At 38.2% G+C, this 14,455-nt stretch overlaps 1 protein-coding gene across 1 annotated transcript; it reads left to right on the top strand.

The window, feature by feature from the left end:
- Positions 1 to 7,956: 7,956 nt before the first annotated feature.
- Positions 7,957 to 13,513, top strand: LOC114525071 (prolyl 4-hydroxylase subunit alpha-1-like). Its single transcript, XM_028546278.1, has 6 exons — positions 7,957 to 8,203; positions 9,318 to 9,646; positions 9,843 to 9,894; positions 10,283 to 10,524; positions 10,844 to 11,014; positions 13,373 to 13,513. Exons 1-6 carry the CDS (start codon positions 7,957 to 7,959, stop codon positions 13,511 to 13,513), a joined length of 1,182 nt encoding a protein of 393 aa, XP_028402079.1.
- Positions 13,514 to 14,455: the final 942 nt, after the last annotated feature.

Here is a 14,455-nt window from a genome sequence, read left to right as displayed (position 1 = left end):
GACTTTCGAGTAATTAATTGCGGCCATAAAATTTCGCTTCAAAAGAACAGAAACTATAAATCAGAACCCTCGAGGTCTTTTATGACAAAAACAAACATTGTAAACAAGGGCCACTGGCCGACAGGTTCTTCAAAGACGCGCTTTAACCGACGATAAATATATATATTAATTATAACAATCTGCTCTGGTGAGGTAAATATTTTAGTATAGGCGCGTTGCCAGCTTTAACGCATTAACATTGTTGCAAGGAAGTCGTAAAACACGTGTAGGACGTTATGAAGACGCTAAATATAACAATGAGTGTCTTTGAATAAAATTATATTTCCTGTGCATAGGATTAGTGCGAAACTTGTGGTATTTATTTCCCTATAAAGTTTGTGGTTTGTGAAAGATTTGTCCTTCCCATCTCAATTTTGCTTCCCTCATCTTCTCTGCAATATCTACCACCTCACATCTTCTTAATTCTGATCTCTTCATTTCATAATATCTCTGACCAGCTCTCCTTCATCTCTTCTTATTACTTGTCGATATCATCTCAACCTTGTTTCCCTCATCTTCTCTGCAATGTCAACCACCTCACATCTTCTGATCTTTTCATTTCATAATATCTCTGACAAACTCTTCTTCATCTCTTCTTATTACTTGTCCATATCATCTCAACCTTGCTTCCCTCATTTCCTCTGCAATATCTACCACCTCACATCTTCTTCTGATCTCTTTATTTCATATCTCTGACCAGCTCTCCTTCATCTCTTCTTATTACGTGTCCATATCATCTCAACCTTGCTTCCCTCGTCTTCTCTGCAATGTCTACCACCTCACATCTTCTTCTGATCTCTTCATTTCATGATATCTCTGACTCTGACCAGCTCTCCTTCATCTCTTCTTATTACTTGTCGATATCATCTCAACCTTGCTTCCCTCGTCTTCTCTGCAATGTCAACCACCACCTCACATCTTCTGATCTTTTCATTTCATAATATCTCTGACAAACTCTTCTTCATCTCTTCTTATTACTTGTCCATATCATCTCAACCTTGTTTCCCTCATCTTCTCTGCAATGTCTCCAACCACCTCACATCTTCTGATATCAGCTTTCTTTCATCTCTTGCTACATACCCTCACCTTCTAAGCGATGTTTTCCATTCCAAATCTTCCCATCCCTAAATCCACAATACATACGACCAACCCTACCCTTGTTAGGCCACAATGAGATCACGAAACCCGCTGATTGAAAGGATCGCATGTACACACTGACTGCGCAGTTTATAATACATACGTCACACAGCCATGAATTATTTAAGCAACATTAACGGCTATCTTATTTCCCGATACAAGTGCTATAATTACCGCCAAACACGATATGGGATCGTACAGGTGTTAAAATATCTCATAACAGCGAATCGTATAATTAAAATTTTGTTTTTCTAACCTTTTGCGAAGCTCTGAACTAACTTTCAACAAAGCAGTTTTAAAATGCCTTTGCGAAACGTGATTGCTTATGTTGCAGATGTAAAAAATGACCCAAAAGCGCCCACTTTACCGAGTTCAAATGTCACACTACGGTGTAAAAGGGCTTCGTTGTTTTGAGTAACGTTTACCCTGTAATTTATCAAAATGAAAATTTAATAATATGCGGGCGAAGTATGTACTCCAAGGCATATATTCCTTGTCTTTGAATTATGAAATATGAACATTAATTTGACATTGGCAGGCTTCGGTTTTGAACGGTTACGCTTCGATATTTTATCATAAAAGTTCGGAATATGTTTTGACTTTTTAAAAGAGCGATTATTTTTTCGTCTTTCCGCGTGTATTTACACAATTTCATCCTTAATTGTCATATCTGATTCAGCTCGAACGAGAGCAAAGAGGCAAGTCTTATGATGAAATATCCTATATCAGTCATTTCTATATCCTCGTTGACCTGAACCGATAATCTCTGGCGCGGTTAACTTTTAATTTCGCCAACATAGGTTAGTTTGTTCGAGATATTGTCAAATTTTCAAACGTTTCGGCTCGCGTCACCGGCTGTCGCTTTTCAAAACAGCGGCGAACAGCTGTGCTTTCCTTTTGCGATTGTGAAAAATTACATATACTGCATTAATTAATTTTAAAAGAAGTTCATTACTTTTCCCGCTTAGTGTATCCCATAGGGAAGACTAGATATTAAATGTCGTAGGGCTAAATATATATGGATGAATTCAATGTATATTTGTAGCTATATTTTTAAGGAATGATGCGTTTTTCAAAGCAGACCAGATGCTTGCGTCATTCACGCTTGTTTGAGATTTCAAATGATAGTTAAGTTCGATAAATAGCTGACGTTGATAAATTGAGCACTAGCTGCTGTTATTTTAGTTTGCATATTACGAACATGATTTTTCCCCACCGTTGCCATTCGTAACGAGAAATAATATGATTTATAAATTGATCTATATGGTATTGCCGTTTTTAATAAATATTGAGTTTCATGCAAAGCTAAAGACTATATATTCTTTAACTATATTGTTGCTTGACTTAAGACTGAAAAGCGTTCAGTCAAGGAAAGGCCGATTCTTTTTCCAAAGATGCACTCTCATGCGGCATATGGAATAATAATTTTCCGGGAAAGTTGAAAATGAAGAGTTGACAAGCTAAAAACATCGTTGGCCATGTTTTTTTGGAGAGCGTCAACATTAATATCATGCATTTATGCTTTTTTCTGCCACCCGTTATAGCTTTGCAACCGAAAATAATACCTTAGCACACCACAGGAGATGATAAAGGTCAGTGCTGGCTCCGTAATACTCATTTCCTGATAAGAGTTCCATGCATGACTGGTCCACCTATTACTCCAGTAGGGATCGACTCTTATCGATCCAGTGTTACTACTGGAGGAAACCTAAACTAAACTAACTTTATTTATACTCGATAACTCTATCAGTTCTAAACTGTTCTTCCTAGAGGTCCAGTAAGGATCATCTCTTATTGATCCAGTGTTACTACAGGAGGAAACCTAAACTAAACTAACTTTATTATACCGGATAGCTCTATTAGTTCTAAACTGTTCTTCCTAGAGGTCCAGTAAGGATAATCTTTTATTGATCCAGTGTTACTACAGGAGGAAACCCAAACTAAATTTAGTTTATATTATTTATACAGGATATCTGTGCATGTCATTTCCAAACTGCATGTGTTTTCCCTGAAGGTCCACCAAGGATAATTCTCTATTGATCCGGTTTTAAAAAACCAAACCTAAACTAAACCAACTATTTGTCATAAACTGTTCTTCCTAGAAGTCCAGTAAGCATAATCTTGCATTATAGTTGAAAAAATATTCCGGGTAACATATATTAGGATTTTAGAATTTTGCGTTTTAAAGCCCTGTTCTCATATGCATCGCAGACAGTCGGCGACCTATTGTATAAAATTTATTCAAAATAACAAAGCACTTTATATATTCATCAGTGATCACCGACAATATAGGCATCGCCGACCGTCGGTGATATATGATAACCACACTAGCTCCTAAGAATCGGGGATCCATTATATTATACTTTCCGACAGACAAAGCATTTTATGCACAAGTGACCTCAGGCAAAAGGAATCCCAGATTCTTTGGACAAGTGTGGATCAGGCTTAAAGAAGTTAAATCATACTGAATATAGTTGGATATAGGTCTGTATTTCTGCTCATTTCTCACAAGATTTTTCTCACTAATATATTTACATGCTGATAATGTCCGTATTGCTTTGCACAATATTACGTGCCGTTTAATAAAATAATTTTAAATGTACAATTGGCAACAAGAAGTAGATTCAAATTGGTCGAAAAACAAGCCTATATGCATGCAGCCCTTGGTAATATACAGCGAAACTTTACCGCCTCGAACCAAGGTGCACTGATGCGTCAGGCTGTCAGGCTAGTGTTTCATATAGTCAACATATTTTCCCTAGAAATTCTTCCTACGAGAGCGTCCCTCTGTTTGCAAAGCGTTCGTGCAGTGCGACACACAATCCGCAAACTGCTTGAGAGATCTTGCTGATGTATCACTCTCGGCCAGGTTAGAAAGCGCGGAGATGTAGTACGTTGCCAGCTTCAGTATCGCTAGCTTCGAGAGTTTTTGATCGTGAGAATAACTCGGCACAGCTCGCCGTAAGTTTTCAAACGCGTCGCTCAAAATATGAATCCTTGAGCGTTCCCTTGCGTTCGCTACCAAACGCCTCGATCGACTATTTTGTTTCCAAGAGCTATCCTTTTTCGTCGCCGGTGAGGATTTTACTTTTTTCGTCGAATCGCCGGACATTTTTTTACGAATTCCACGTTTTCCGCAGTGTTTTATTTGCGCACTTGTCTGTTCCACCTCTTCGAGTTGCTCGCCGTCATCTCCTAAATGGCTCTCTCCAAACTTACTCGCGACACTTATCGCCTTCTTTCCCGTATTCGATGATTGCCCGTTCGACTTCGAGCCTGTTGCGTTCAGATAGCTCAAGGCGACTTCATCGGGTTCGTCTTCGGTCGAATGCCGTCTTTCATAAGACCTTTTCTCAGCCGCACTTGAACTATGGCTTGCTTTGCCACGCTTCGCATCTTTGCCAACGCTCTTAGTTCTTTCAGAAGCGGTGTTGTCGCTTCCCCTGGGACGTTTTAACGAGTTCGAACCACTTCTATCGAAACACTTTGTTTTTGAACGAACTTTTGAATCTTCAGAGCGACTCTGTGACGATCTTTTGCCTGATCTTTCCGAGTATAGCAACGGTATAACATCTGTTTCAGACGTCGAGCTTGTCATCTCCTGAAAACCTTTCGGCTCTATCCTAAACAGCGCGTGAAAATATCGCTCACGTTCCTTCCTTTTTCAGATCTTTCTTTTTCCGTTCTGAATGCCTTCAAGCCGCGAATATATCCTCTTCGCTTTTGACGGGGCTGCAGATTTTAATAACGACACAGGCCTCTTTTGATTTCGTCCTTATAATGTGCGTTGTTGTAACACCTGTTCATTTCTGGCGATGCACACACGCATGATGTCAATATATTCATCATAACGCGCCCTCTAGACCGGCGCATCTAAGCGAAATAGGCCACAATACAAAACAGTACATATCTTATTTACATACATGCTGCCAGTAGCCACCTGCTCGCGTTCAAAGAAACAAAGCATCGTGTACTCATTACAGCTCGAAAATCATAATGCTATTACAAATTATTAGGAAAGAGCGAGAATTTGATGTTAAGTCTCGAGACGCCGAAGAAACCTTTTTATTCGTTGTCGCAAATCTGTACGCGTCCCGGGCCGGCTTAAATTATTAAGCCGTACGTTTTTTAAAGCGATGTGTGCCTTTGTATTTTTTATTTTATTGAAAGGGAAAGGGATCTTTTATTTTCGCTAGTATACAGCTGTGTTTTACGAAAGAATTACAGAAGCATGCATTAATACTGCTGTTGATCGCGGAGAAGTAATAGATATTTTCGGCTATATTTTAGGTTGATATGAATTATGAAGCGAGTTTGCCGTATATAGACTTCACCCAAAAGTCTAGTGGCTTTAGAACAGAGCCTTTCCTAGTAACGGAAGCTTTTATATATGAGCGGCTTCAACTTCAAAATCGTAGGACAACTTTAATTATGAAACAATGTAATATTTTGGTAAGAGGGAATTAAAGACCGATTCTATTCGTAGGAATATTATTCGTAGGAGTTCCCAACAGCTATACGGCTTGGGGGAGTTTGACGACGGATGTTTTGCACCAGATTAAAACAAAATGCTTTTCGGAGCGATGTTTTCCATAGATAGCTATCAGCGCTATATCGCTTGACAGTCTCTAGGTGAGAGTGAGAGCAACTTTCACAACAAGGATCTCAAGAAATCCCGCCATGTATACTAAAACAGAACCCTTTTATTCCACCGACCGAGGGGGATATTCTTAAACAAAAAAGACGACGAAATGTTGTCGATTTCTGGAACAAAATTCACACGGGACAAGAGCCCTATTTACGTGCTGATGTGAGCACTCTGAAACGAAGGCTTGAGAAAGTTATTCGTGCCGGACAGAAAGCAATGCTTTGTTCAAAAGTTTTCGACCTCTTCAATTTGCTCAGCCAGAACAGGTGTTTTATAAACCGGGCATGTATAATGAGGCATATTTTTTAATTTTCGTAGGGAAAAGAAGCGGGAGAGCGGCGCTGCATGGGGAGAAAATCAACTCTTTGTGTTTTTTCTTTTCTCAGAACGAAGATGCATATATCAGGGAGATGAATAAAGTCAAGGATTCGTAAGTTTGTTACAACGCTGAGCTTTCATCGAGTTTTCGATTATTCTGGGCAATATAAATCAGTTTGCAATCAGTTTACACAGATGTCAACACATTTGTGAGTGTGCCATTTTCATTTGAAAGAGTGGAAGGGAAAGATCTTGAAACGGAAGCGGGTTTGTCCTTCATAGTCTCCGGCGATTGGGTACACAGAAGAATAGTATGCCTGTTTGCGGGTTAGCCTTCCATCATGCAACGCGAGCATCCTCGTTCCCAGGTTTTCTGCGTACTGCGCAAAGTCCAGCGAGCGACTGGGACTGAGACTAATTGTAGAAGATTTGTAGAAGATTGAGGCTACGTTCACACGGGACGGGACGAATTTGGGACCGTGCTCGAATTTGCCCGGTTTTTTCGTTTGAACACGTAGAACTGGTCAAATTTGCATCCATCTTTACCGTTTAAACACCTGAACCGGACAAGAACCAGAGCACTGTACGGCTAAATTTGTCCGTTTGAGAACCTGAGAACTTACCGTAGTTCGGAATCAAACATTGCAATTTGCTAACTTTTAGTTTGCTCTTTCCAGCTGTGGTGGTTTAATTATTTATTTATTCTTGCCTGAATGAAAAAAGTTTATAAAATCGATAACATTTTTATCCGGCAACACTCCTGTGGTCAATTGCGATCAGCCGTTTGATACTTATACCAATCTACGGTCGACAGAGAGTCAGAGCCCGAATAAATATCAATTGATTGGCTTGCGAAAATGATGCTTTTTCCACGTAAAAATATACAACGTATTTTTACGTGTGTTTAAATACGATTTTTCTCGGTGGCGTAAAAGTCTATATAAAAATCGCGCCCTGTGATTAGTCGTATACCATTCGTATACTGGCGTATGTAATCGAATAAATGCGTGTAAAGATGTCACATTTAAAACTTCGTTATAAATTGATGAACACAAAGAGTGACGTCAGGATAAAAATCGTATACGACTAATCGCATTGTGTAGATCGGCCTTAATCCAGACAAGAATTCCACAAGTTTAAATTGAACGGCCCATAATGAAAATATAAAATATATAATGGTCTCATAACAATCGTCTAATTACCGTATCGAGAGGACTTGAGATACTAAACTGTTTTAATTTTCGATTAACCCGTGCGTGAGCAATGAGCAGGTTCGGTACTGTGGCTTTGATGAAAGCCAGCTATTGCTTTTTAAAAATAGCCCGCTGACAATGCAATTAGTACTACTACAATAGCACGAAATTTGATTCCTAATAGCCGTTCCTTTTCTACCTCAAACCTTCAGCTCTAAATTTCAAATATGTGGACTTCGGCAACAATTTTCGACAACGAAGTGTTAGTTATTTGTTTTTCACGCGTTATCTTGTTTGAATATTTTGCGCAAAAGCGCAAAGTTTATTTGCGACATTTTCGACCAATCAGATACCGCCGAGTTCATTATCGAGCGATGAACATGTAAATTCTCCCAAGGTGTCGTGCAAAACAAACGGGTACTATATTATTCACTTCTGTTAAAAGCCTGTGATATAGACACCGCTTTGTTGAGCATTTCACAACAAAACCGGCAACTATCTGCCGATCGGTTGCCATTTTACGATAAAATGGACTGGCTTTTTACTTGGACTACGCTGTGTTTCTTCCTGGCTTGCACAATTCGCGTGCGAAGCGGGGATGTATTCACGGCATTGATCGAAATGGAGAACTTGGTTTACCGTGAAAAAGAGATGATCGTTGGTTTAAAGGACTACTTGTATCAAGAACAAGCCAGGCTGGATAAAATTAAACAGTTTACGGAAAAACTAGTTCAAATACACGACGTTATACCCGAAGGAAGAGTGGAAAACTATTTGGGACATCCTTCAAATGCCTACTTGTTGATCAAGCGGTTTGTGAAAGATTGGTCGGCTATCGAATACATGGCCAAAAACCCTTCAACAGATGGTATGCAATAACCTCGATGTGTAATAGTTTGTCAATCTCTCGTTTTACGTGCTAGGATGAATAGATTCTCAACTTATTTTGCTTGAAATTCTGACCTGAAGTACTACTGCACGTCGTTTCGATCAGGAGGTGTCATATTTTACTGTGTTCTACCAGACTCAGTTCTTATGTCATCATGCTGTCCTTGATAGTTGACAAGTGATGTTGAGAATTTGCATCATAAAAGTTGTCTCGAATTTGATCGCGTGTTTTTTTGGCATTAATAATAGTTTAAACGTTACCAGCACCAGATTTACAAGTGAGCTCTTTACTTGTTAATAGTTTAATAATAATAGCAGCCAACAATGGGGAAATAGTATTGTTAATCCATTCATTCAGGCAGGTGGTCTGACGATGTTGGCAGCTACTTAGTCCAGCATTCTTTGACCTGAGAGTAAAAAGGAAATACTCAATCTGCACTTTCACAACCAGAATTGCAATGTACATTAAATGTCAGTTGAAAGCATTTGCCTGCAGACTATGCACAGAGAATACCTTGCTAAAGTGTAGTATTCTGTCTAGAGCCATGTTTACACTAGTGCTTTGGTCTAGGTGTCAATGTTGGCCTAGGTGTGAATGTTGTTTATCTGGCCTAGGAACTGGTCTAAGTGAAAAAATCCAGGGCAATAAAGAAGGTGGCCAGCACCAGGCCAGACCTGACCAGAAGCATGATTTTTGTCATGTGAACAGGCTTTACCTAATCCTGATGAACTTAATACTATAATCTGTATAGAATCCATACTGGTATTTCCCATTTTTGACATGTTTGGGATCTTCCAAGTATTTTGTCAATTATGTTGGCTATTGGATAACATCAGCAAGCAAGACAGTTTGAACTTGGCATATATTGCCAAGACTTGTTCTAGACCTGGTCCGGGCCAGATCTAGGCCTTTACTATAAAAAACGGTTAAAGTAATAGCAGTCCATTCTAGTTCTCAATTGGAAAATAGTCAAAATACTGTTGAAAAGCATTGTTTTCTTCCAAATACCATCTGGAGAGTTTTCTCTCCAGCAAAAAATGCTGATTTCAACTGCTATAAGTTGACATTCACAAGTTGTTTTAACGCATTGTAGGTTTGTTGGAGATTTTGGACAAACATCGAGGCTGGTTTCCAGACATATCTGATTTCGAAGGTGCAATCGATGCTATATTTCGTGTGCAAGACATATATAAAGTCAAGGCATTGGATCTTGCAAAGGATTTGGTTCCATCTGCAACGAGAGGTTATCCTATGATTGCAAATGATGCGTTTGAGATTGGCAAGGTTGCATATGAAGCAGAGAAGTACAAAGAAGCCCAGAAATGGTTGGCCGCGGCAGCCATACTTTGGAAGGAAGGAAAAAGGAATGACGAGGATGACATTGCTGAGATATTGGATTATTTGTCATATGTTGAATATAAGGTTAGTGTATATTCCAAGAAGTTTTTGTATCCTGAAATTCACTTATACTGTGGTATAGGAACTTCCATGAGCACTATTAGCTTTCTCTAATGCCAGATATTTGTGCCAACAAATAGAGCCAAAAGCTTCTGAAGCTGTCCAACTAACCCATAGGCAGCATTTTACAAATTCATGACACTTTGCCTTTCCTTTTTAGCTTGGTAATCTACGGAAAGCGTATAATCTGACTTTAACAATATTGATGTATGGTAAGGAAACTTCAAATATTTTAAAAAGCATCCTAAGGCTTGGGGGATGGGAGTGCATCACTACCCCCCCCCCTGTTCTTACTAGGCACTAACTTCTGGTTAAGAAAGCAAACATTTAGTTACACGGTCCTGTAACCCCCCTAACTTTCTACCAAATTTTAATGTTTTCAGAATTGATTTCTGAAATGATTTGGCTGAACCTTCTTCATTGCCCTCTTGTAGCTATATAATGCCTTTGTCTCTTGTAAACACACTTGCCAACATATTTTGAATTGCAACTTAAAGTTTTGTTTGACACAGCTCAGCCTAACCAGATATTTATTGAAGAAATCAAGCTCTTAGAGTTTTAGTGGGAATGCAATTTCAATGTTTGTCATAATTTCTTCAGATCCAAGTTTTCAGCGTGCGCAGAAGAACCTCAAGTATTACGCAGATGAGCTGAAATCCACTGGTCAGTTGACAGGTCAGAAGGGTTTGTTGCGTCCAGACGACACTTTGCTACAAGTTGATAATGATGATGATGATGAGGATATTCAAGACACGGCAGAGGAAAAAGATTGGAAAGGATCAAGAGCATTCAAACGTTATTCCAAATTATGTCGATCAGATGCTGATGCTTTATTTAATTTTGTAAGTTGAAACTGATCTTTGTTATAGTACTATTGTTAGGATAGTTGTTTTAAGTTATTTTTCCCTTGAGGTCCAGTTCCCTTGAGGTCCAGTTCCCTTGAGGTCCAACTTTATTTATTCTGGATAGCTCTATCAGTTCTAAACGGTTCTTCCTAGAGGTCCAGTAACGATCATCTCTTATTGATCCAGTGTTACTACACTGGAGGAAACCTAAACTAAACTAACCCTATTAATACCAGATAGCTCCATCAGTTAAACCATTTCACTACAGGTACAGCCATTTCGATTCTTTTCTGAGACTATTTACATGAATTTATAGACAGTAAGTCAACAACAGCAGCTGAAATGTTGGTATGTCAAAGACAAACCATGGCTGTATCTTCGTGGAATCGGAGTAGAACGTCTCCATGTTTCTCCTGAAGTTTTATATTTCCGAAATGTCCTTACCGACCCAGAAATCGAAGTCGTAAAGAGATTGGGAAGACCAAAGGTAATTTTCAGATAATATTAACTGAAGAATTATGTGTTTTTGTGTCGATGTTTCGTGAGAGTGGTGAAGTGGAATGAGTTATGATGGATGTTTGAGTTGCTTGGTTTTTGGGCAAGGAGATAACATGTTTGTCGACTAGATATATCTGTTGCTGCAGCCAAGAAAGTTTTGCTCAAACTCATAATAATATCTCAAGACATATATTGTTAACTTTCGACACTATGTACAATAAAAAGATAAAAGATAAAAGGTAAGGCGATTAGTTTCGTCCTTCAATTAGGACGAAACTAGTACTTTTAATCGCCTTACCTTTTATCTCTTTGTTGTACATAGTGTCGAAAGTTAACAATATATGTATTGAGATATTATTATGATGACATGTTTACAATTATGATTTTAAATCTGAAAGCCTTTCAACGTGGAAACGCACCTGTAGGCCGTAGTAAACTATTTCGTGTACACTTTCTTTTTAATTTAAAAAAAAGCTATGATTCTTCTTAGAAAGTCCAAACGGTTAATCTTATTTTTTAGTTTTGCGATTAACATTATCATTTTAAAATACAAAATATCGATAAATTATTAAATATATCGGCATTCGACTTCCATAGAAAGCTCTTTGACTGTAATTGGCCCTCAACACGACAACAGGGTTGAAAATATAATCTACACAATGACTTGTTTAACAGGAACCTGTTATCTTATTGTATTTCAAAACCTTTTGAAAGTGAAGTCGTGCTTAAAATCACCCTAAATTGGAAACATTTTTAGCTACAACTTGTTTACTAGCTTGCTATATATATATACATTATCTTGTTTATCAACTGACGACATGGTCAGATGAACAAGCTGACGACAACACGTTTTTTCATGTTTACTTTTGGCCGTTTGGCTAGACGAAAACACTTGAAAACCATTTGGTGCGTGAAATTCGTTACGCTGGAAGCATCGATATAATTAAACGAAAAATAAAATATAAATTGTGAAAGTAAACACGTTAAGTTACATGAGTAAATTCACGTTTTCTCAAATACAAATTTTTGCATGGGAATGCTTTAAAGTCTCGTCAAAAACTCAGAAGGCAATTGCAGGTGTTCGTATGTAGATGTGTTGTGTTGTTAATGGTTGTAACTTTGAAATTGAAGGTTGTTTTGTATAATGAATAATATGAAATATAAATGAACCTAATTTAACGGTCAAGCGATATGAAAACAAACTCTCCACATGCATGGCTTTCAAAATAACTCTCCAAATTTCGATCAAAATAATGGCCAAACTTTGAGATGAGATAATCTATAAATAATCATGCATAAACGTTATTTTTACGACAGTTAAAAAGAGCCCTCATACGACATATTAGGACCGGAGAGATTGAGGTTGTCCCATACAGAATTAGTAAAAGGTTTGTACGAAACCTCCCAAATTTAACACTAGGTCTACCTAAATTTAGCCTGTCTTTGGGGAGGAAAATAGAGACTTCGTATAAGCGCTTTCTCGCCATCCGAAACGGGTTTTGGACGAAAACATTACAGTCTAATTTCTTTTAAAAGTTGATTGAAGGACGAGTTTTCCCTTTCGGCGGGAATCTAATATTTACTTTAGGCACCTTTGTAATACGTAATTTGTTATCTAAATAGTTGCAAAGGGCCCAGATTCGTGACGGACAAACAGGAGTCTTAGAACCAGCCCTGTATAGAATAAGCAAAAGGTTTGTGTCACAGCTAAATTCGAAGTTTAAATTTAGTTTAAATAAAAACTCGCGCGCCGTTTTACGTACTTTTAGTCAAATATAAGGATTGCATGGTCTGGCCTTTGAGAGATGTGGAAAAGATGTTTGGTTTTTCCTAACTTGTGTTGTAACGGAGAGTTGGTGTTTACTGTTACATACGTGACATTCAGTATTGTATCCTTATCCTACCACAATTTAAATTGTTTCCTTTATCTACCTCTATTTGCTTTAAACCCTTACTTACTGTACAGATGACCGTAACTAACTTCTAACACTGCTTTGGCTAAACGTGCTTGACTACACTATTCTATCCTACTCTGCTCTACTCTATTACATATTTTACTCCTCTTTGTTCTTCTCTATCCTTCACTTGCTTCCCAACTATGCCAGTCGGTCTCTATCCGCTATTTCCCCTTATTTCATTACTCTCCTAGCTCTACTCTGTATACCTTTTCACTCTATTCTACCCCTCTCTTGCAAGATCTTCTCAGTTCAACTAGCTCCTCTTCTTTTAACTACTTTCTACTTCATTTTGCTCCGATGCGCTCTCTGTATTACTACTGCATGTACTCTCTACACAACTTCTTCATTGTAGTCTACTACAACTGCACACTTTACATTTCTTTCCCTAGCTTCGACGAGCAGTAATCTTTAATGACGATGGGTCTCTTCACACCGTTGACTACAGAATAAGTAAAAGGTTTGTTGTTGTACATCGCAAATCACACACGCATTCATTTTCATTTCGTGTGCAACTGAGGTTAGATCGTTAAATTTCGATCATTAACAATGGGTTTGGAAAGTTCTGTGTATTGAATAATGAGTTAACACCCAAAGTGTGAATCTTCTAAATTTAAATAGGTAGAAATAAATATTGAAAAATGAAAAGATATCTTTTAAAATTGATGTCTAAAGGCAAGTAATATACCCTAGTGTAGAGATTGTGATGTACAGCAATGAATCTGTTTTCTTTGTTACCCTTTCGACACGTACTTTCTCTATTTGTCGGCAATACCGTCCTTACTATGGTCGATTACCATGGTACTAACCTTACTATGGTCGATTACCATGGTACCAACCTTACTATGGTCGATTACCATGGTACCATCCTTACTATGGTCGATTACCATGGTACCAACCTTACTAACGCTCTTCTCCCTCTACAGACCAAACTATTACTCCAAGTTACCATTTCATGCCTTACCATACATTGTCTTACCACTAGTACAACCTAACTTACCATGTTACACCATACCTTACCAAATTGTACCATACCTGTACTGTACCACAGGACACGCATATCATACCTTACCAGATCTTACCATTCGGTACCATTCCTTGAGATGCAATACCACACCATACAAATCCTTATACCATACAGTTGTACCATTATACCTTACCTTACGTACCAGACTTAACTTTATTAAACATTACCTTTACGTAGTATACTCTACTACACCTTCCTATATCTTACCAACATTACACACCTACAACAGACCATACAGTTGTACCATACCCTACCATACTTCACCATACTGATGTTTACCTTTACATAGTATATTCTACTCTACCATACCGTATCTTACTACCAACATCACACACCTACAAAAGACCATACAGTTGTACCATACCCTACCATACTTCACCATACTGATGTTTACCTTTACATAGTATATTCTACTCTACCATACCGTATCTTACCAACATCACACACC

The sequence above is a fragment of the Dendronephthya gigantea genome, unplaced genomic scaffold (assembly GCF_004324835.1).
Source record: "Dendronephthya gigantea isolate DGI-Jeju-01 unplaced genomic scaffold, DenGig_1.0 000033F, whole genome shotgun sequence".
Taxonomy (NCBI): domain Eukaryota; kingdom Metazoa; phylum Cnidaria; class Anthozoa; order Malacalcyonacea; family Nephtheidae; genus Dendronephthya; species Dendronephthya gigantea.
Note: the sequence above shows the minus strand (reverse complement) of the source record. Positions and strands in the feature narration are given on the sequence as shown.